This window comes from Pan troglodytes, chromosome 6 (genome assembly GCF_028858775.2).
Source record: "Pan troglodytes isolate AG18354 chromosome 6, NHGRI_mPanTro3-v2.0_pri, whole genome shotgun sequence".
NCBI classification, from domain to species: Eukaryota; Metazoa; Chordata; class Mammalia; order Primates; family Hominidae; genus Pan; species Pan troglodytes.
Window position 1 is genome coordinate 147,583,419 of NC_072404.2, and position 23,710 is coordinate 147,607,128.

Consider the following 23,710-nt stretch of genomic DNA (forward strand, 5'->3'; position numbering starts at 1 on the left):
GGCAGCCTCTGAGAGCTGGTGGCCACACACTATTATTAGCAGCACTTGACATTTTCCTAGAGCATTGGTCTAAAGTAGGCCATGAATACCCACAGTTGCTTCCCCTCCACTGCTGCCTGTGAGTCCGCCCTGTCCTCCTCCCACCAGCCCCTGGGGGCTGCAGCCATTGGCTCAAGGCCTGTCCCTGCATAATGGGGTTGGAAATGGCTCCACCACCCCAGCCCAGTGTCACTCCCACACTGAATTTTCTTCTTTTTTCTCTGCTCTCCTTTGAGACCAATTTATCACCCACCTCCTTCTGCCATCACAAACTCATGGATTTCTTTGTTAGATCCCTTGTCCAAGGCTGTTTCCAATTGTTCATGGATTTAGGAAATGAAAAAATTTGTCCTTCCACACAATCCTCTTTGAGGCTGATCAGACTGTACTCCCAGGAATAACACCAAAGCTGGGGTAGAAAGTGCCCTTCGCTGCTGTTCTTTGCTCAACCTTTGATTAGGGGATGTGTTATGAAACTGGATTCAAGTTCTGAATTTGTGCCTTACTTGCTGTGTGATCTGGAGATGGTCACTTGCCCTCTCTGGGCCTTGGAGACCTCATCTGTAACAGGATTAAGTAGATGCCCTCTCAGGTCTATTCTTGTCTGATGGTACCCTGTTTTCTGTAACTATGGTGGGGGTGGGTTGCCCCGATCATGACCCCAAAGATATTTGATGGAAATTGCTTGATGGTAAGCAGCAACCTGACCCAGACCAGCATTTAAACTGGGATTCCACTGCCCCCCATGAAAAGAGAGGCTCCCAGGAAATGTCAGAGCTGAGCCCTCCTGAACCATGTGATTCCAGTGCGTCCTAGTAAGCAAAGGGGACTCCTCCTGCATTCTACTGTCTGAGGGGCACCCCTTCTGTTACCTCAGTTTCTTTCTCAGACTTTAAAATGGTAGAGAAATCACCTCTCCTACAACTAATGGTGTCAAAATTAAAAAGTCATGGAGGCAAAGTCAGCTGAGCTGCTTTGGAAGCAGTGACCTGGGGGCACCCAGACCTGGCCCATGGTGGATGGAGAGGCTGCAGCTCTGAACTCCAGAGGGCCAGAGTGCAGCAGGAGCCCTCCTCAGGTCCTGAGTTGGGGGCAGGGCATGAGCCAGGAGCTTCAACATCAGGTTCTCTTCTTGGTGAAGGGAGCCGCAGCTTCCAGGCCTCCAGCTCCAATGCCAACAGGGGCTGGAAGTAGAAATGACCACTGTGTCCTGGGACATCAGGCTTCCAGATGTGAAATTCCCAGGGGAGGAGCTATGTCACTTGCTGATTTCTTGAGGTCCAAGGATTCAACACCTGACAAACAGACTGTGCGCACACTGGAGCCCAGCCGTTCCCTTCCTTTTCCCATGGGTGCTGACCATGGTGCCAGCTCCAGGTACCCCATGGGGACACCATGAAGGAGGAGACAGCACTCACCTGCCTGGTGCTGCTGAGACCCTGTTTGTGCTCTTGTTCCCAGGAGGCTCTGATTTCACACCCACGTTCAGGGAGTTCCCTGTGATGGCTAAGGACTCATTTGGTCAGGCAGCTCTCGGCCTGGGAAATGCTGAGGACATTTCAACACAATCTACTTCCAATTCTGGCAGTCAATAGAATGGCAGAGGGTCCCAGAGAGCTTCTTGGAAGCTAAAGTTAGTCCCCAGGGCACAAGGGATCTTCTGACCAAGAGGTTTAGAAGACTAACACATGCTGTTATCTGGAGTATCTTTGTCTATTAACGGAGTCAACCAAAGGCCAGGCCATGGGGCCCAGTTTTATGACACTCGTGTCCCTCTCTTGGGCACAGCCATCTGAGGCCCACAGGCTCTATCCACCCTCCTGACATCCCCAGATCCTTGGGTCAGCTTCTCTGAAGAAACAAGGCTGTTTTCCCCACAGCTTCAGATCCTCACCAGCCTTCTGCAGAGTCAAATGTGAGACCCAGATGCAGGTCTCTTTCTATAGGGAGGGTCGTGTTTTGGAGAGAATGACTTGAGCCAAACCCTTGGGGCTGATCTGCTTGAACTCAGAATTTATGGGGAAACAGGAGGTGTTTCATATCTCCTTTGCTTGCAGGTTTAATCTGGAGTGCTGCAGAAATCTGAAAAATAGCCTGGCAGCCAGGGGAGGAGGGGGATGGGCACACAGGATGCCATGGGGACAACTTCTGGGGTTTCAGAGGTTGTGAGAGCAGTGACCAGTTCTATCCCTGTAATGCTGAGTGACCTAGGGCAAGTGTGTGGGCCTCTCTGAGCTCCATTTCCCCCTGGACTACTTCCTGCAGGAAGAGTAGAGTGTCCCACGAAATCCTTTGTCTGGGACTCTCCTGGTCGCACATCACATCTCCAAATACAGACACTGCATGTAAGTGCCCAGGTGCAACTAGAAGAATACATAGGAAGCAGTGTGACATAGGAGGGGTCCTCAAATCCAGACCACCTCTGCCACTCACTAGTTGTGTGACCTTGAGCAAGTCACTTACCTTCTGGCACATTTTGGGGTGCATTACCCCAAAGTGAATAGAGCTCAGCTTCTGGGCCTACACTTGCACACTCAGCCCCTTCTAAGGCCTATGTATCTAAGTTGTACTTATTATATTTTGGTCTTAAAGAAGGTCTCCAAATGGTATGTCTCACCCCACAAATCTAGATCTGCCCCTGCTTCCAGGCCTCTACTTTCTCTTTTGTGCAGTGAAGAAAAACTTTAAAGTTCCTATGACTTGAAAATGTTCTGAATCTATGTGTCTAGTGTTTGTCTCTGAGCATCTGGGCACAAAGAAGGGAGCCCAGAAAGAAAGAGAGAGAGAGAGAGAGAGACCAGAGCAGTAGCTGGAAAGGCAACATGGCAGGTGCGAAGGGAAGTCAGGAAAGGTGATACACAGGTGGGGTTCATTGTGGGGTACCTAGGAATTAGGTAGACAGCTGTCGGCAGCCTGGGGGCTACTGACTACTCATTGATAGGGCTTGGGCTTAATGTGGATTTGCTACACATTGGGCAGGGTTTGCGCTGATCTAAGCAGCGCTCTCCTAGCCAGCTCCTTCCCATTTGTTATTTCCTCCTGCCAATGCTTGGTCTGTCTCAGAAACCTTCTCTGCTGAGAAACAGCCTCTGTGTAGGTGTGAAGGTGGTGGGATGTCTTTGGGGCTTGTTGAGAAGGCAGGGCGCAGGGCTTTCAGAGCTTCTCAGGAAAGAGGATGGACATGAAGGTACCTGGAGCCCAGCGTCTGCCCACAAACAGGGCTCACAGCTCCACGGCTGGTCCAATATCCCTTCTAATCCTGTCTTGCATGGACAACCTTCATCACAAAACATTTACAACTAGGGCCAGGCCCTGGGTAACCTCAGAACCCAGCACACTGCTGGGGCAGGTGTTATGGGGCTGGGATGTGCCAGCAGGCATGGGGGAAGCAGGTGGGCAGTTTTGTGCGTGTTGAGGAAACGACTGCAGGGCTGAGCTGATTTGGCTCCTATAAGACAACAGTGATGCGGGTGGGACTGGGGCCTGGTTTGGCATTGGGCAGGGTTGGGCGACTCACAGAGGTGTTCTGGCACTGTACGCTGGAGCTGTTGAAGCGCAGGGCGGGCACTCGCTGCTCGCTGCCCTGAATGTTGAGGATGCATTCATAGCCACGCTGCCCAGACTGGGGCTGGGGGAGGTTCTTGGCCTTCAGCGTGATAGGCTTGATCACCTCCACGGGCACCAGGATCTTGTCCACTCGCAGCAGCTGGGGGCAGTCCTGGGGACAGAGGGCATGGCTCAGGCTGGGCAGCCAGGAAACCAAATGAGCAAGGACCTCTGCAGACATAACCCGGATGTTCCCTGTCTCCACCCTTCCATGGACACACCCACAGGCGACCCCTGAGGTGCTCGTGCCCACCCAGTGGGCAATGCACTGAGGACAGAAATGAAACTGAGGAATCCGAAGTCCTAGTATCATATCTTGAGGTGGTCCCCACCCTCTTTGGGTTCCATGAAAACCTTCCCTATGCAATCCGGATTCTCTGACACTCCTGTAGCCTCCTCCTGGCACCCTTCTACCCTAGTAGAGACTGCCTCTGCGGGCTAGGCCTCCCCTCCCACTGGGGACTGACGATCTCTTTGCCTGCTAAGTTCCAGGCTGTCAAGAATTGGGATGCACAGACCATGTGAGAAGCTCCACAGAGAGGCAAAGCCCTGGGCCCTGTTCTGCCCCTGGAATGTGAGTCTTGACTGCTGCAGGGGGGCTGGGAGGGCCTTCCCTACATGGGCTGAATCTGATGTTTAAGAATGTTCTGGAATGGGCCCCAGAGCCCTCATAAATCCAGAAAGCTTCTGACCAAGCTCTAGGATGTCCTGGCCCCAAAGAAATGCCTCTCAGAGTAGAAACACTCTGAGCTCTTTCTGGATGCTAGCAATGGGCACACTTAGCCCTGGAGCCACAGGAGCCCAGATGGCCTTTGGGATGGAGACAGTGAATCACTGGGCCCCTTTTTCCTGGGGCTATCAGCTTTGTCCAGGGAGGGCTGGGGACATAAGGAGGTCAGAAGAAGGAGGGTGGGTGCTCTGCCCAGTTGAGTGGTAGGAGTTGGTGTGTTGCTGTATTCTCAGGAGCTGTGTGGAGGAGAGTCAGTATTCTAGCTCTTGCTGATGGATGTGGGCAGGCGTGAGGCCTTCCATAACACAAGCATGGCCTGGGCATCCCCTGTGCCAGGCAGGTCCCACCATCCCCCAGATTCCTCCATCTGTGGCACCGTCTGGGGCATGCCAAGACAGATGGTTCCTGGGCAGGTTGATCATCAAAAGCATGACGCACGTGTTCTTTCTGATGGTGCTTTGTCATGGGTTCACCACCAACTCTCAGCAGAGGCTTCTCTCCCCACACCTTAACACTTGTCCTCAGCAGAGTAAGGCAGAAAGGAAGCCACTGGGAAATGGTGGAAGGGAGGGGTTCTAGGCATTTAGGCAACTGGCAGCTGTCCCTCCCAGGTCCCAGAGCAAACATGAGCCAAATATCTCCCTGTGCCATTGCGAGCTACACCATAACAAGACTTAGGCTCAGAGGGAGAAGGCTTGAACTAACTCTAGTACCCCTGAGCTGCTGATGAGCTCTGGAACTCTGAGCACATCACAGCCCATTTGAAACTCAATTTCCTTATCTATCAGTTGAGTGGGACTCCAAGGCCCTATCCATCTTAACCCATCATGATTCCATGATTTGGAGTGGTTGTTCCCTCCATCCTTTCTGATCATCCAACAAGAAAAGAGGAGGGAAAGAGAGGCAGGGGAAATGGAAGCAAGAAAGGGAGAGAGAAAGCTATAAGGGAAGCTAGGAGACAGAGAGGAAGCTGAAGGAGCAAGACCATGGTCCACAGATGGACCAGCAGTGGAGCCTTGCTTCATGGGAGTGCCCCAGGCCCATTAAACTAATCCCTCCTCCCACACCCCTACAGGCTGCTATCACCTTTATCCTGAAGGGCAGCTGAAAGAGGAGCCGCAGATCCAGAAATTCCACTCCTGGGTTTATGTGCCCAGAGGAACTGAAAACAAGGACTCAGAAATCTGCACACCCATGTTCACAACAGCATCATTCACAACAGCCAAAAGGTAGAAGCAACCCAGGTGTTCACTGAGGAATGAATGGGTAAACAAAATGTGGCCTATTCATACAATGGAATATTACTCAGCCTTAAAAAGGGAGGAAACTCTGCTATAACATGGATGAACCTTGGGGACATTATGCTCAGTGAAATAAGCCAGCCACAAAATGGCAAATACTGCAGGGTTCCACTTGTGGGAGGTCCCTTGAGCAGTCAAATTCATAGAGATAGAAAGTAGAATGGTGATGTCTAAGGGGAGGCAGGTTGGGTAGTTGTTTGATGGGACCAGAGCCTCAGTTGGGGATGGTGGTGACAGCTGTACAACAATGTGAAATGTACTTAACGCCACTGAACTATATCCTTAAAACCGGTTCAGATGGTAAATGTTATGATATGTGTATTTTCCCACAATTATAAAACAATGAAGAGGAGCAGCAGGCAGGCGGGCCAGCAGGAAGAGAACAGGGGCCTTGGTCTTGGCCTTCACCTCACATGTGGTCTGAGGCTCTACAGTGTGTGGGTCTCTGGAGACGCCAGGTAGCCACTTGGGGAGAGTCTTAGCAGCTCCATCCTGTGCCCCCACCACAGCCGCTACTCTAGCAAGGTGGGAATGTGGCACACAGAGGAAAGAAGCGATTTGTGAAAATGATGGAGCTCAGAACTGGGGTGGGAGGAGAGTGATGTTGGCAGCTCGAGGAGAGCAGATCCTTGAGAATGGGGTTGCTGTGAGTCCAGGCTCCACTAGACTCCACCCTCCCTCTGCCTGAGCCCTGGGCAGCTTCCCCTCCCCTGAAGCAGCAAGGAGCCTGACTCTCTCTCCTGCCACAGTCCCTGGAGGGAATCAGATCTGGTCGCACTGGGAGTGAGAGCCAGGAGGCCTTGGAATCTCTTCCCTCCACCTCCCGCATCCACATGTTGCCACTGAGAAATGAGGCCCTGAGGGTGTGGGAATCTCAGAATCCTCTGACTACCCTCATGGACCCCATCTATTTTGCAAAGGAGAAACTGAGGCAAGGAGAGGAGAAAGAAGGGCTCGGTATCAGCAGATGAGCTAGTAGCTGAAGAACTCAGATGCCAACTGCCTGAGTCACCAAGTTTCTGCCCTTCATGAAACAGGAGAGTTCCCACCAGTGGGCAGGACCACCTCAGGATGGGCTGGTCAGTCAGCAAGGGTCCCCCTGAAGTCCAGGGGACTCGGAGCTGTGAAACCCTCCGGAGCTGAGCTGGAACCCTGCCTGGGGGCTGGACTGTTCTTGTCCAAGACATGGGGAGCAGCAAAACCTGTCTCCCACGTCCCCTGTAAGATTCTTAGTGAGGCTTGTGATGAGTTCTCTAATGAGTCCTGATTATCGGTAGCCCCATAAAGGCCTAGTTTGCATATAAAAAGGTTGGCAGCTCTGAGAGTAAGTTCATTAATAATAATTGGAGAGGCCCAGGGCTGGGCTGGGCACATTTTCCTCTAGTGGCGCTGCTGATTGACCCCAGTGTCCCTCCTAATTGAAATGTAAAATGGCAATTTCTCCCTAGGCAACAAGGCATGAAGGGACCACTTCCACCACCCTGCCCCTTCCTCCCACCCCAGCATCCCAGATCCTGACCTGCCTTGCGCTGAGATTCCAGATGCAAAATCACCTACAGATCTGACACTCCAGGGCAACTTCAGATAAACTTTCGTGTTCCTCCAGGATGTGAGCCCGAGGCCCTGTTTCATGGCCCAGGGACTCAGGGCACCCAGACCTTTATCTTCACCTTGAAGGCTTCTCACCCAGCAGGAGTCTGGCTGGGAATCCTGTAACTGTGAGAACAAGTCTGTCTCTCCCACTCCCTGGCTAGTTTCAGAGTCTTGAACAAGTGCTCTCACCATTGCTTGGCTTAACCATGACTAGGGACTGAAAATTCCTCTCCCAAATGACCATTTTGGGGATTCCATAAACTAACACATATAAAGTGTCTGGTCCAGAGTGAGTGGACATTCAGCAAATGTTTGTTCTTTCCTCCTCTTTCTTCCCAACCCAGGTTGCGTCTTGTCCCTCATCTGCTCCCTTTTCCCACCTCATTTCCAAAAGACCCATCTCCCTTGCTCCTGCCTCCATGTAATTTTCTGCAAATACCCCAGCAGTTCCCACCCAGCTTATTCCACTCCTCTGGCCTTCACATCTTAGGATAAGTCTGCCTAACTTAAATAGCTCTAAGTGTCCCAAACACAAGGGGGACTGGCAGGGAGGTCCCAGTTCTGGCCACTGCTCCCCAAACAGCAGCCTCCACTTCTGGGAAATGACATTGTAAAGTTGCATGCTCCATGTGCTATGAGACAGGAGATCTGCCAGCCATTTGGCCTTGGGCAAGCCCCTCAAACCCTCTGGGTCTCTTTATTCATAAAATAAAGAGATTGGTTTGGATTCGATGAATTGTGTAGTCCCTGGAATATTGTGACATCAGAAATATATATTGGGTCTTTTCCTCTGGCTGCTGGCACGGTGCTTCTAAAACCTTTGGAGTTTTCTGAATGATTGGGGGAAAAGGAACATCTTTTGTTATTCACAGTAAGCCCTTTTCCACTATACCTGAGTTTATGTTCATGAGGTGACTCCTGGAGGATGGGGGTATGTTGCCAGAGGATCCACACATGTAATTAGAGGATGGCACTTCAGCCCTCTCCTCTGGGGAAGGGAGAGGGGCTGGTGATTGAGTTCAACCATCAGTGGGCAATGGTTTAATCAATCATGCCTATGTAAATCAGCCTCCATCAACACCCTAAGTGAAGGGGTTGGGAGAGCTTCCCTGGTGGTGAACAGGTGGCGATGCTGACAGGGTGGTGTCCAGAGAGGACAAGGAAGTTCTGTGCCCCTTCCCATACCTTGCTGTAGGCACTGCTGCATCCGGCTGTTTATCTGTATCCTTTGCAACACCCTTTTAAAGAAACTAGTAAATGTAAGTAAATGTTTCCCCAAGTTTTGTGACCTGTTATAACAAATTATCCAATCTGAGGAGGGGATTGTGGGAGCCCCTGACTTATAACTGGTGGGTCAGAACTGCAGGTGACAACCTCAGATTTGCAATTGGCATCTGAAGTGGAGACAGTCTTGTGGGACTCAGCCCTTTAACTTGTGAGATCCAATGCTCACTCTGGGCAGGTAGTGTCAGAAATGAATTGAGTTCTAGGCTACCCAAGTGGTTTCTGCCGAGGATTGGAGAATTGCTTGGTGTAGAAAAAAGCCCCACGCATTTGCTGTTGTGTTAAGTATAGAGAAGAACGGTTTGTTTTCCTTTTAGTCCCAGTTCTATTAATAACCCAGCTGATAATCTGGAATATATAATTGTATGATCTTTTTGAAGCTCAGTTTTCCCACCTCTAAAATGGGGATAATAATACCTGCAAAACTAGCTCAAAATGTGGCATTCAGTAAACCAGTGAATGAATACTGAAGGCATGGGGGAGGTGGGCCTCCAAGGGGTGGCTCTTCACCTATCAGCAGGGACATGTTTTAATATTTTAATAATTGGTATGTTGCAACCTGGTATGGTTGTCCAGTTGAGCAACTGGCTCTGATAGGCAGCATGGGATACTGCTGCGATTCTAATTAACATGGTTAACTTGGTACAAGCATTCAATTCAGTGTCCATTCCACTACCTCCATCCCCTTCCACATATTTTCCATGTGCTATATTGTTTCAGACACACACACACACACATGCACACACACATATAAGATCACTCCTATGTTCTAGATAAAGACACTAAGGACACCGTTTACGTCACTCTGCCCATGGCAATGATGAGCACAGTATTTTCACCCAATCACCGTACTGACCGTTATCCACAGATGATTATCCAGCTTCCACCCAAAACTCCTCAAAAACATACTGCCCTTCTCTTTTGAGGGAAGCCGTATCTCTGAACTATGATTTGAAAGGGCCAGCTTTTGGAGGATGGAAAACACCGGTATTTAATAAGATTCTTTGGAGACACATGCATGCCAAAAGAACCCAACTCCCTCCGAGGCTGTTTTGCCTTTGGCTACATTCTGCAGTTCTAAGAATGCAGGGGGGTGAGAAGTGGCAGCAGCTGGAGGCACAAGCACACCTTTAAAGGCCTGGCATTCAGGAGGTGACTCCAGCGAGCCCCATGCACATTTTGGTCTCCACTGAAATGCACACAAAATACAAATCACACTGCTAATTGCAGAGGGCAGGAACACAAAGCCAAAGTATAAAAGCGAGAATGATGACTTTCTATCCACCATGTCCAGCACGTTAGTGACTGCTTTATACAGAGGCTTCATTGCATATTTAAATAATTGAACAAGGACATAAAGAATGCAGCCTAGCTGGGAGAGAAAAGGCTGCCTTCAGGGCTGGTGCTGCCTACAGACTGGGGGGATAGGCCCTTGAATTTATAGCCCCTAGTGTGTTTACAAAATGAGGGCTTTAATTCTCCTATTGTTACAGCAAGATTGGGGAAAACAGAGCGCTAGGGAAGAACAGGGACCTGGGGGGCAGCTAAGGAATAAATGATTTGCAGGTCAGCTCTCCTCTGTCCAAGTCACCTCAGCCTTCATCAGTCCCAAAGACAAGCCAGCCCTAACCCCAACCAACCCCCCAAATTTATACTCACCTTCTCAGAACCACAGTGCCCAATACAAAAATGTAACGCATCATATATTTTCTTGCTGTTCCCCAAGTTTATAATGCCATTAGTGTGATCTATGACAGGCTGGTTTATAGAGAGAGCAAAGTAATAATATAAAAAGGAAATACCCATAACCTGAAGTGGGGAGGGGCAGGCAAGATTGATGGAAAGTGCAGTTGTCTGGAGGAATGGCAACCCAGTAATTGAATACCTGGAGTGGGGGTGGTGCATGGGTGGGGAGCGTGTTCTGTAGCTGGATTTGCTTTTTTTTTTTTTTTTTTTTTTTTCACAGGAGGGTGAAAGGCATGGCAGGGGTGGTTTTTTTCCCTTGGTTGGATCCCAGGAATGCCTTCCCTGCAAGAAGGGAAGCAGAATTGCTGACAAAGTAGGTTGGTGATTTCCCTCCAGAGTCCAGTCAGTGGGTCAATGCCCTTGGTCTGCTCCTGTCTCAGGGCTTGGGGCTTATTTCAGCACCTGGGGCAAGCAGCAGCCCATGAGCTAGGACTTTCTCGGCCTTGCCGACTCTTCAGTCCTGGAGAGGACTTGATCCTTTTGATACCGGATTTCATCCTGGCTCTGAATTTCTTTTCAGGGGTGTTGGGGTATTAGGGGATGTTGGGAGAAGCTTTCAAACACAGCTTTGCAAATCAAATAGAATTCATTTTGCCTCCTCTGATCTTACAACTATTCTCTGGAGTAGGCAGGCTGGTTGAACTTCAAGAGAAGAGGCGTTCCTGAGAGCCTCCTTGGTGAGCCTGCACACCTGGGGGCCAGATGTGCTTTGCCCTCCTTGCAAAGCCTCTCTAGTCTGGTGCCCAGAGAATACAGCTTCAGCAGCAGCTCACTTTGCTTTTCAGTTTAGATGAGAAAAAACAGCAAAATAGTCCATCAAGGACAAATTCTTGCCAATGGATTTGCTTTTGCAAGGAAGTTCACCTTTGTTTCTCAAGCATCATCTTTAAGTGTGTATGCCTGATGGGAGGTACAGGTTGGCCTGTGGAGGAGCTGGGGATGGATTCCAAAACCACCTGGGGACCAGTGGCTGCTCCTGCTCAGTAGAGGGGTGGGCATGGCTTTGTTAATGGCTACCCAAGGCTCTGGTAGCTGATCTGAAGCCCAGGGCTGTTATCATAATGCCATCATTAGTTGAAACAAAATCATTCCTTGTAACTGGAATATAGTTACTATAAACAACATATGTTATTGGGCATTCTATTTCTAATAATTGTAATTATGGTAGAATACTTGCCATTAATATAATAACAACAATGATTGACCAGTTCTCTGTTCCAGTCCAATAACTTCACCTGAACGCATTCTTTGTTCAGGAAAAAAAAAGGTAATTCAATATCCCTGATAGTCAACAAAGCTACTGTTGAAATGGAAGACGCACAGATGAAAGCATTCCTGAGATGCAAGATGGTGCCGGATAGATGAAAAGCCACCTGTCAGCCTCACTGTTAGCTAACAAAAGGACACTGTCTGCATCCCCTCACTCAAAGGGTAAAAGGAAATGAAAACCCCAGAGATTTGCAGAAGAGTCACCAGGGCCTGGGTATACCTTCATTCCAAGAGAGTGGGCCTTGGGCTGGATGTTCAGTGGAACTGCAGGCCCTGAGGGTATGGGTCACCCTGTTAGGTAAAGATGGTCGACCTAAGCCTTGACTTGACACTCACTCTATAATCGCCAGCCCCCCTGACCACTTTTTGGGCATGGATTTATCTTGGGGGCTTTCCAGCTTCTTTCTACTTACAATGACAGAACTTTAGAGATGATGTAGACCAAAGGCCTCATTTTACAGATCTGTAAACACAGATCTCCATAGATCTTCTTCACCTTTAAACCTCTCACAATGCCTTGAGTATGGTTGAAATGCTTAGGGTAATGAAGAATGAAGAGTTAAATCATAACAAAACTTCAGATTATCGTGCTGTGAGTAAGCTCTTCCCCTAGAGTGGTGACAGGACATAGGTGTCTGGGGGCTTCCACAAAATCACCTTTTAATTGGGTAGTTTTTTTTTTACCCCCTACTCCTGCTACTATATCTTCCCAGAAAAATATACAGTAATGTTCCACATAGGGATGTTTCAGTCAATGACAAACTATATATAGAGAGCAGAAGTCTCATAAGATTATAATATTGTGTTTTTACCATGCTTTTTCTATGTTCAGATGTGTTTAGATACCCAAATACTTCCCATTGTGTTATAATTGGCTGCAGTATTCAGTACAGTTACCTGCTGTACAGGTGTGTAGCCTAGGGGCAATAGGCTATGCCATATAGCCTAGGTGTGCAGTAAGCTACAGCACATAGGTCTGCATAAGTACACCCTATGATGTTCGCACAATGACAAAATTGCCTAATGACACATTTCTCAGAGTGCATCCCCAACAATAAGCAGCCCATGACTGTATATTGCTAAAATAAGTACATATAGAATGTAAAAATATAGCAAGCAAAACAAAACAACAACATAAAAATATCCTCATATTTACACTAGCAGTCAGGAACTGTCTTTTGAGTTCTGAGGACAATGACCTCCTTTCACTGACCCCAAATGGCTGGAGTCAGTCAGTAGTCCACACATACTTCTTTACTTGTTTCCTCTTTGCCACATTCACTAGGAAGATGCTACAACAACCATCACCAGGTGGCCAACTCTGGTTCACCTCTATGCTCACATTCAAAATGGCCCTGGGATTGAGCTGGGTAGAATGCAACCTCCAAACCTGGACCAGAAGCTCCCCATTAGAGCTTCCTTTTCTTAGAATAAATAAACATCCAAGGTAAAGAGGAGCCAAAATGTATTCCATGTGATAAGGGAGGCATGGGCGATTCCAAACTACCCTGGAGCCCCTCTCTGCCATGGTCTGCCAGGCTCACCATACTATGGCTCCTGGGAAATGGAGAGGATTTCAGTATGGCAGCAAGAGCTTAGTACATACAGCTCCATATCCTTCTCTTGGCCATTTCCTCCAGACTAATTCCTTTCTCCGGGGCCCTGGCATCCCATCCTCTGAGATGCTGTGAATCCCCAGCAGTCTCTGCTTGTGTCAGGTATAGAGGGGTGTCCCACCTGGCTTGGAGTCTGGGTGCTTGAAGCCATCATTCTTCTAAAGGGATCTCTGCATTGCCCTGGGACACATGGTGGGCTCTTATTTTATTCTTTTTTTCCCCCTTTTTCTTTTTTTTTTTTTTTTTTTGAGACAGGATCTTGCTCTGTTGCCCAGGCTAGAGTGTAGTGGCTTGCTCATGGCTCACTGCAGCCTCAATCTCCCAGGCTCAAGCAATCCTCCCATCTCAGCCTCTCAAGTAGCTGGGACTACAGACATGCATCGCCATGCCCAGCTTACTTACTTACTTACTTATTTATTTATTTTTATTTTTTGTAGAAAAATAAAAATATTTTTCTATTGGGGAGAGTTTACTATGTTGTCCTGACTGGTCTTGAACTCCTGGACTCAAGTGATCCTCCCACCTTGGCCTGCCAAAGTGCTAGTACTACCACGCCTGGCCTTATTTTATTCCCTTCTGGCTCTTTTTCCCTCTTTCTGAGCAACAGAAGGAGGCTCCTCTTCTATACTTAAAAGAAAGAAATTTGGTACAAGAAGAGCAAACAAGAAAGAAAAAGCAGAAATGCAAAAGCTTCTTGCAAGGTAATTAAATGATTAGAGGCCTTCAAAATCCACCAGCTAGCTCAATTGTTTTTGCTTTCAGTTTACTCTTGGGCCTCTCCGCACATAGAACCTCTGCCAGATATGGCAGTCTGGAAAGCTGGAGAGAAGCTGAGGACCACTTTGTCTCAACTCCCATCAAGTTATTTGCAGGTTTCAGACCAGAACAAGAAAAGGATTCTTCCCACATCCCTGTCCCCAGCCTTGGTGGGTCAACCAGTCCTTCTGCTCCTGAAACCACACCCTGAGACAGGCCTGGCCAGGCTGATGAGACTGTGCAGCCTTTTATCAAGGACATGCCCTTGCTGTCTGACTCACCTCATTCTTATTACCTTTATATCCATGTTGTCTTTGTTAAAGTAGAGAACTGACACATAAGTATGAGATTCACACTCTTACATAAAATCCAAGATGCAACCACTCTCCTCCCTTTCCCTATAAAGGGACAATCTCAGCCAGGGTCTCTTTTCCTGACTGTGAATCCATAGTAGCTATTTCCAGGCATGAACAGATTCCCACAGAGAGGGAGTTGGTCTTGTGTCTGAGGCTTCCATAATCTCTTCTTTTTTCTGTCTGAAACTTGCAAGAAACTTCATGGGAGCTGAGACAAAGGTTTTCAGCCTCTCTCCAGCTTTCCAGACTAGTGTATCTAGCAAAGGTTTTATCTAGCAAAGAGGTCCAAGAATAAAATGCAATCAAAACATTTGAGCTATGTGGAGGCTTCCAAAGGCCCCAAGTCATTTCATTATCTTAATGAAGGTTTTCAAATTTCTACTCTTTCCTTCTTGTTTGCTCCCCTTGTCTGTTACTCAATCAGGATCAACCTCTCCCCAGACAACATCTCCACTCCTTGCTTTTACTTCTAAAATCAATCACCCTGCTTACTGTCCACCTGTAGAACTCCTGCTCAGCCATCAGGATTCGGGCAAAATGGGATTTGGGCCGGGATTTTCTGATGGCTAAGCACAGTGCAGTCACTACCCACCGTGCTACGGGAGCCCCCATGCAGCAGGTGTTAGTGTGGGGTGTACATTGACCTTCCCTTTCAGCCTCAGATAATAAACAGCTTCTCTCCTGCCATGAGGGTTTGGCCAAAGGTAGGATTCTTAGTGGGGTATGAGTCTGGGATGGGGAGGGCACTTGATGGGCCTGTGTGTTCTCTCAATGCCCCTCCTGCCCCCCCTCCCCCCACCAAATCCCCTATGCTTCCTGCACCTGGACAGGTCCCTTCTCTCACAGCTGTGGGGCTGGCCACATGGTCATGACACCTGTGTGGTGTGTAAAGGGGTCTGAAAGATACATCCAAGACTAGGGGTTGCAGGTAAAGGTGCTGGAGCCTGCTGAGTCCAATATTGGCTGAGAGAGTGCAAGAAACACTGTCATGTTTGAACAACAGACTTTTCCAGAGGTATACCTGTTATCCCAGAAGTCCTTGCCCACACTCTGACATTCCAAGACAGGTAACAGCATAGGCAGAAAGTATTTTTGGTACAGTGAGGATGAGTGTTCAAGAAGAATAAAAATTCAGAGGGAATAGAAAGGTCACATTTTAGCCTTAGAGCCAAACAGTATCTCAGCGATTCTTCAACCTGGACCGAGCATCAGAGCCACTGGGAGGGCCTGTTTAAGCCCAAGTTGCTGCACCCTGCCCCCGGAGCTTCTCATTCAGTTGGCCTAGGGTGGAACAGAAGACTTCGTATTTCTAGCAAGTTCTCAGCTGATGCAGACTCTGCTAGTCTTGGAACCACACTTTGAAAACCACCACTCTAGCTCACAAGATGACCATTCTTTCATTCTCATCTCTCTCCCTTTTACTCAGCTTGCCCTCTTTGGGGGTCTCACTTCTCCTCTGTCAACAGTGCCCTGAGGAACAGCTGAGGAGTCTGGACACAGTCCTGCTGTGTACTTACAATTATTTCTACAACACACCAACACACCCATCTCTTTGGAATCTTTCTGGGACCCACCTGGTGTGTGAAGGATCCTTCTGGTTGGAGTGACCTGGAATACACCTTTGTCTGTAACAGAACCTCCGGGGCTGATCCAGAACCCACAGTCCCAGCACAGAGCTTGGCATATTTCCTGTTTTTATAAAGTGGACCCTTAAGAGCCAGGAGGAAGGGGGTGGTCCTGCACAGTTTTCCTTTGGTTTCTCCTCTTAAGGGAATGCCTCTCTTCTGTGTCCCACGCTCACAACAAGAGACACTCACCACTCTGGCTGCCAGGGACCTACCTCGGGCAGCTTCACTCGGCCTTCCTGGAAGGAGCAAGTCTTGGGGTCATGGGTGCAGACATGCCGGTATTTACACCAGTGGCAGCGGTATGGACTCTCCACGCAGGACAGGCACCTGGGCACAGAGGAAGGGCGGCACAAATCTAAGAACCTGGATGAGCCCAAAGCAGAGGGCTTGAGTCTCTAGGGTCTAGCAAAACATTTTTAGTATTAAGAGAAACCACCGTTGAATGTGCAGGAAGGGCAGATCTTGTGCACATCTATCCCTTTACTCCCCAAGACCTCAGGAAGCTAATGGTCTCTGGTTTCCTCCCTTTCCCATATGTAGCTGACAACCCCGTTCCCCCAAAGCCAATTTAGCTCTCCTCCATCTCCATGGGATAACATCCTCCTTTTCAAAAGAGGGAATGATAAGGTCTGGAGCAGAGGGCTTGTGTAGACAGACCTAAGAGTTGGGGCAAACAAAAGATTAGGTTTGTATGCAAATTGACTCCGGGTCTCTGCTGCTGAGAAGCCACCTGCACCTTGCCTCAGGATGAAGTGACTGAGGCTGCTGTCTCACTATGATGGCTCCTCCATGGTTGGCAACCCCACCTTTCCCCTTTACCCCAGGAAACCAAGACAATTTTATAAAAGCTCCTGATTCCTTAAAAGCCCAACATGGTTCCTTTTTCCAAAAACTCAAATGCCTCTCCATACAGGCTATGCCCTTCACGGTGTAGATGACCACTGCCCCCAACGTAGGTTTGTTGCTTTGGCCACGAATAGGCCACACTCTCCCCACAAGCCATTCCTCCCTCCAGAGCACCATTTCTTCTGTCCTCCACCTGACTACCTGCTTGACCAAGGAAGAGCTGGTCACCCTGGGCCCTTCTCCCGTGAATCTCTTGGCTGACATCTCTCGGACAGTCCTGGCCATCTTGTGTCATATCTCACCATTACCTGTCCAGCTCCTCTACTAGTCTGTAGGCCATCAACTCCTGGAGGGTAAGGATTGAGTCTTTGTGTTGCATTGATTTTTGACTCCACTGTGTCTAATGAGCAACACATTCCCTTGCACATGGGAGATGCTTAAAATCATTTTATGGGCTTAATGAAAGCTTCACACATGATTTCACCTATTTACTCTGCTTCCCCACAGGGCAAAGTGGAGGGAGGGATTAGGCCACCGAGTGGTAAAGACAGGGACAGCTTTGCCGCAAGAGGCAAGAGGAGAGTCCCAGGGCTAGAGCAACTCATTTTTGGCTGGGAGGGCTGGATGCCTTCTTACTTGGGGCCCCAAAGAGAGCTAAGCTCTAGACTCACAGCTGCCATAAGCAGATCAATAGACCCTAAAATTCCACCAGCCTAGATCTCTGGTCATGTCAGCTACCTATCATGCATGGAGGGCAAAACAGGAGTATGTTAAAGCAAGCAGGGTTTTTTGAGGTCAGGTCCCACGGTTTGCTCTGTGGAACTCTGGGGATCCCATGGAGTTCCTTTGGAGAATGTGTAGTTTTGTGGGGCTCCTGTGGAGAGGGGTTCCAGGCCCCCCAACCTTTAATCAGAGGAGCTCCTGCTTCCATCTATTCTGTATATTGGGCATCCACATCTACTTTCAGTTTAAGATTTCTATGGTGAGAAGAAAAAAAGGCTGGCCCATTCACAACCTGGTCCAACCCCATCATTTGATAAAGAAAAGATAATATAATAATAGCAAGAACACATGTGGTGCCTAAACACTGGGCCAGACATGGCTGTAAATGCTTCTCCTTAGCATGGCCCTTTTACCCCTTGTGGCTGTCCTGCAGGGTAGGCAGAGCTGGTATTCAGGGCTAGCAGCCAGCACAGGGTGCCAGCCAATGACTGCTCAGATGGGACAGTGCTCCTGCCACGTCAGTTGGTAAATATTTGTGTGACGCCCTTGGAAGGAGCACTATGATTTCCCTGTTGATAGAGGACATTGGGGCACAGAAGGGTTGAGCTTCTCAGCTGGTCCGGCTACAGAGCCAGAGCCTCTGCCCTCCCCACCTGCCATTGGAAGTTGGATACTTAAGTCAAACAAAGCTCGAGTTGCAGTCAGGCTTCCTGACCCCTAAGCCAGAGTCCGCCCACCCCACAGCTTTCTGCCTCCCTCTGGCCCTTACCAGCCTGTCTGCACTCAGCCTGGGCAGCCTGTGGGGAGCTGAGCATGCAATTGAGTGGTTAGACCACTTGCCCCAATCCTGGACACACATTGGGGCTTCTCTCCCTCCTCAGTTCCCTTCTCTGCCCATAGAGCTTGCTCTCTGTTCTTCATGTGGGATGCACCACCCCACAACAGATGGTGGAGATGGAATTGAGTTAGAAGGATTGATGTCAGGGAAGATGTATGCGCTAGGGATGTGGAGAGCCCCACTCCATAAGTTCTCATTTTCTGCTCTTCTAGTCTCTTTCCATTAACCCTGTGGGTACCAGAGGAGAGGGAGTGAAGGAGGCCTCCTCTGGGGCTTCTAAATGGTGACTCCCTGGGAATAGTGATGGGGTTTTCTGATCTTTGGATGAACCTTGACCCCAGGAACAGGAAGTGGGTAAGGCTGGGGCCACTTACGAATTGTGGACGCTGCAATTGTAGAAGACAAAGCTGGTGCTGGCGAAGGTCATGCCGGTCTCTTTTGATTTGAGCTGAAGCTGTACGACATGGTGGTCCCCTACAAGGAGAGATGGCTGAGGGGTCAGAGAATGCTGAGGCCCCAAGCCAGGGATTCCCTGACCAGTGACACCTGCTGGAAAAGGGAGCCTGCCCCCCAGGGTGCTGGTGGCTTAACAGGGCTCTGACTCAGCAGACCCAGTCCCAGGACAACCCTGAGAGCAGCTGCAGAGGGCAGTTCTTCTCTATTCTCCCTGCCCACCGTATCACTTCCACTCTTCCATGTGTACACACACAGATGCACACTGCCAGGGATTCAAATGTGCATTCGCATGCATGATGTCCTGCCCAGACTCACAAAATTGATTCATAACCAGGAGAAACACGTATGTAGACTTCTAGGAATGCTGCCACAAACTGCGCAAGAAGTTTTGCATGTATGTCTGTGTATGCATGAGCTCATTCCCTGTCTCTGTAAAGAGAGCCCCTGTTCTGACACCACTTCCTCTGGGGGGCTCAGGGCTCCACCGGGGCGGGAGACCCTGGAATCCTCATCTGGTGCCAGGGAGGAGCTGCAGCCCATGTTTAATTCACAGCCCTGACCCTAGGCCCCCACTTCAAGCCTTGTTCTTTGCCTTCCCTGAGAGCCTCATTAATCAATCAGCTCTGAACAAATGTGACAAGCCCAAATGGGAGGGACAACATGGAATCAATCTGCCCAGGCTGGGCCTGTCCCTCACCAGCAGGGAGCCTCTGCCCACTCCTGTCTTTCCCAGGGCAGCTTGCCCCCAACAACAGGCAGCTCTGGGGAGACCCGGTAGGGCAGAGTTGGGGAGGCAGTGGTCCAGGGTCAGAGATCGGCCATGTGAGCATCCCTGCTCCTGCTCAGTGGCCTCCTCCACTGACCCGCCAAGCCAGTGGTGCAGGCTGAACTTAATCACATGTTCTGCTGCTGTCCTGACCTTCCCCTCCCCACCCTCTCTGCAGCTGTTCCTTGCCCAGGATGAGGGTGACTCTTGGGGGCTAACCTGGGGCTGAGACAGAAGGGCTGTAACAGTCAATGCCAAGGGCAATGGAGGGAGATTCCATCCCCCTCTTCCCATAACACACCCACCAAACCCATGCCCCTTCCTCTGACCCTCTCCTGCCTGCAGGTTGTTTCGATCCCCCCACATCTGTCCTGAGTTCTCCTTATCTAGCCAGGAGGAAGAAGTGCCACTCAGCTGTGCCTCCGGGATGCTCACCATTCTCTGTGATGATCCGGGGCACCTCCTTGGCTGCAGGGGAGTAGCACTGGATCTGATTGCCCACCACCAGCCCATCCATCTCTGACAGGTCCTCAAAGGTGCAGTTGACGCCAGCTGACAGCTCCGGGACATTGTACGTCTCCAGGACCAGCTGTGAACAGCCAGGCAGGGGGAGAGAAGGAGGAGGGTGAAATGGGAAAAGGACAGGTATGGAATAAAAAAAGAAAGTGGGAGAGTGAGAGAGATCACAGGGAAAGCAAAGACAAGCAAGAGGCAATATTAACATGGAGAAGAGACTCAGGTTATTAGGAGAGTGGCACAGAGGCCGTGGTGAGATGCAAAGAGACAGAGACAAAAGAAACCTCATTAGGGTGGAAATGGATTTGGCCCCAGGAAACAAGAATGCTTAAGGGATTTGCGTGGTGCCATTTTGATCAGGACTGAGGCATAGCTGATGAAGCACCTCTTCCATTAGGCCCAATTTTGGAAAAGTAGAAACACCAACCACCAAGTGCTCAGTGCTAGAACTTGGAAGTCACCTGTGCCCTTTTCTCTCTCTGTACATGCATCTTTCCCATTTTATAGTTGAAGATATCATTCCCAACACCCTTTGTCATTCTTTGTCACCCTTTGATCATTTTTGGTGATGGTGCTCCCTGTCTTTCTACTCTTTATGAATAGAGCCTCTTCCCCAACAGTCCTGTCCCTGTCTCCTTCTTGCATTCCCCCATAGACACTTAATTCTTTGATATCCTGCACCCTTCTCTCGAGCTGCTTCTGCTGGCCGGGCTTGGCCCAGTCCTCCAGAGGGGCCTTGGGCTAAGGCACTTTTTAGTGAGGGGAGAGTTTTCCTTGCATCCCTGGACCCCACCCCTACCCCCACGACCCTTACCAGCACGTTGTACTGAGAGACGGAGATATTGTTGGGATGGACCGTCAGCCGGACACACTGCTTCATCTCCGAGGCAAACCTGCGGGGCTCCTTGGACCGCTCACACCGCTCCTTCCGGGTGCAACTGGGAAGGACATACCCTCGAGTTACTCAGGAGATGGCCGCTTGGTCCAGGGAGGGGCGGATGCTGAGGTCAGGTGTTTCCAGCAGCTCCCAGGATGTGTCCAAACTCAATGCGCCCAGAGCTAACCTTTTTGTGTCCTTCCTCAAGCCTGGTCCTCCTCCATCATTCCCAAATTTAGAAAAGATGGCAATTTCAATCACCTCTTGAAAAGGCAGAAACTTGAGAGTCATCCTAACTCCCCTCATCCTCTCCAAACTCACATAAGGTGTTGCACAGTTCTGTCTATTCACCCTCTCTGCACATCCTTAGCCCTTGCCATTCTCTTCTCCTCCTTAGGCAACCAGAGATTTGTTTTCTTCATATAGAAAATATACCTCCTTGGCTTTGAACATGCCAGTTCTTCTGCTGGACTTCCCTCTCCTCACTTCTCCACCTGTCCAGTTCCTACTTTTTCTTCCAGCCATGGGTCAAGATGCACCTGCAATCTCTCCTGCCCACCCTAGGCAAAGTGAAGAGCTTCCTCCTATGATCTCATAGCACCTCGGAGTCTCCTACTTTAATAAGTCTGGAATTTCTTAGATTATATGACAATTATTGGGCTAAGTGCAGTCCTCTCCTACCAAGTAGGAGCTTTTCAAAAAAAGCAGCTATGTTTGATTTATTTTAGAATCCCCTCATGTAAGCAGGTGGGAGAGAGGGAAGGAAGGATCAAAGGAGCTAAGAACTGCAGTTAAAAGCTTGCTCTGGATCAGAATCCTGGCTCTAAGGTTTGCTGTTACTCTTCAGTGCTCTGTGCTGTGCCAAGTGTATGGTGTCACAAGTGGACCATGTCCAGTGTGACCTGGGATCTTGCAATCCTAGCTGATGAAGGTTTGTGAAAGATGCATGTAAAAAACATGGAACTCTCCTGAATGCAGGCATCACTTGAGGTCACTGCATGGAGGCATCTGAATTTCAGGAAGCAGTATTTAATCCAAGTCAGGTGAACTTTGTGGACATGGGGCTTCACCAAGTGGTCATGATTTGGAAACTCTGGACTACAGATTCTGTTGTGGGGTGGGGGCAAGCAGGGTCCTCAGGAAGGACAAGACAAGAGGAGATGAGACAGCAGGGAAATCACTCCAGAGTTGCTGATCTCTTTTGATTAAAGAGAAAAGATTTTGCAGAGGAAGGAAGATGTCAGGAGCTGTTGCAAGGCAGGAGGGAGCCCCAGGCAAGGAGTTTATTAGGACACAGAACAGCCAGGGATAGGGAATCTACATGGGGAGGGAGCCTTGGGGAGGGAGCCTTGGAGAGGGAACGACTGTCTCAGGAAGCAGACAGGTGTGGTGTGGGGCAAGGAGATGAGGGAAGGGGGTACCTGGACACCCTGAGCTGCTATTGGGGTAACTCAGGCTTAGGGAAAGCTATGGGGGTTTCTCCTCCTAACCTTTGGCCACAGCAAGAGGGGCAGCCTGGGTGGAGAGCCTGAGAGGAGAATCTAGCAAATGAAGGAGAAATCAATGAAGGCCATGGACTGAAGCTGTCCCTCTAAGGATGGGATAAATGGCGGGACACAGGGACAGAACACAGGACTTCAGAGTAGATTGGATGTGCAATGCGAAAGTAAAAAACAACCCTGAACAGTACATTCATGGCTGCGAGCTACAAGTGCTTATTAATAGGCACATGATATGGAGTTTACATTGTCTAGCGTTTAAGTCTCATAACAATGCTGCGACAAACCCCACCTTGTCAGGATGTGTTGGGACAAAGACGCACCCTGCAGCCTGTGCTCCACTACGGAGCTCTACCTCCTGAAGCTTCCAGACTGAGGAGTAAGGGGCAGACTCCTTGCTGCAGACTAAGCTGGTTCTTCTCGCCATCCTGATGCCCCCTTCATGTCCTTAGGGCAATTCAAACATTTTCCCTTCAATCTTTCTGTCTAGGCTAATCGCTATTTTTGCCTGGCACTGGGAAGCACTTTGAGTGTTATTGCAACTTGTTGGATGAAGATAAATTCTCCAGGGTGCTTCTAGAAAACCCCCTCCCAGGAGTGAAGGATCAGGCATGAGTGTGGTCACCCCCGTGGCACTTCCTTGCTGCTCCAGCTGACCGATGGCAACAAGAGTGTCTGCCTAAAAGACTTGGAAGTTAATTTACCAGGCCAGCTCCTCTGCGAGGACTCCATTACCTTCAGCCATTAAGCTAATGTTATGGACTTTTCCAGAGTGTCTGCACTGACATCGCTATTAATAGTGTTATTACTCCCATTAACAGCAGACCCAGAGAGCTGGTACGGGCTTAAATTATTCACTGACTCCCCAACTTTGAAGTTCCTATTTCTAAGAGCAATCAGTAGGTCTGAAAAATGTCTTTGATTAAATTATGAAGAGAGGGAAAAGCAGAGCTGTTTCCAGGCCAAACATCACCTGGAGTTACCAAATAGAGATTCAGATAGAAAAGACAGGACTCTATCTCTCTTCCAGGGGTAGGGAGGGAGAGATGGCACACAGGTGTTTGCTTGGGGGATCTCAGGACAAGTTCTACCTGCATTGCTTGCTGCTTCCAAAGTTCATGTGGTTGCATCTCGCCACTGCTCCTGAAAGCCCCAAAGAAACTACTCATCATCTTCCCCCAATTTTAGGTTTTATAGGGAAGCCACCTGTAATTTACAATTTTAAACATCACTGTATAATCTTGGGCAAATTACTTAACATCTTG

At 49.3% G+C, this 23,710-nt stretch overlaps 1 protein-coding gene across 2 annotated transcripts in view; it reads right to left on the reverse strand.

The window, feature by feature from the left end:
• The window catches only part of PLXNA4 (plexin A4), a 451,572-nt gene that overhangs the window by 83,681 nt on the left and 344,181 nt on the right, over nt 1–23,710 (reverse strand). For both annotated transcript variants that reach the window (XM_024358047.3, XM_024358046.3), the window contains exons 6-10: nt 20,884–21,007; nt 19,989–20,142; nt 18,706–18,805; nt 16,137–16,251; nt 3,557–3,757 (exon numbers count right to left, since the gene is read on the reverse strand). In XM_024358047.3, coding sequence (XP_024213815.3) covers nt 3,557–3,757; nt 16,137–16,251; nt 18,706–18,805; nt 19,989–20,142; nt 20,884–21,007 — 694 coding nt within the window. The remainder of the gene's footprint in view (nt 1–3,556; nt 3,758–16,136; nt 16,252–18,705; nt 18,806–19,988; nt 20,143–20,883; nt 21,008–23,710) is intronic.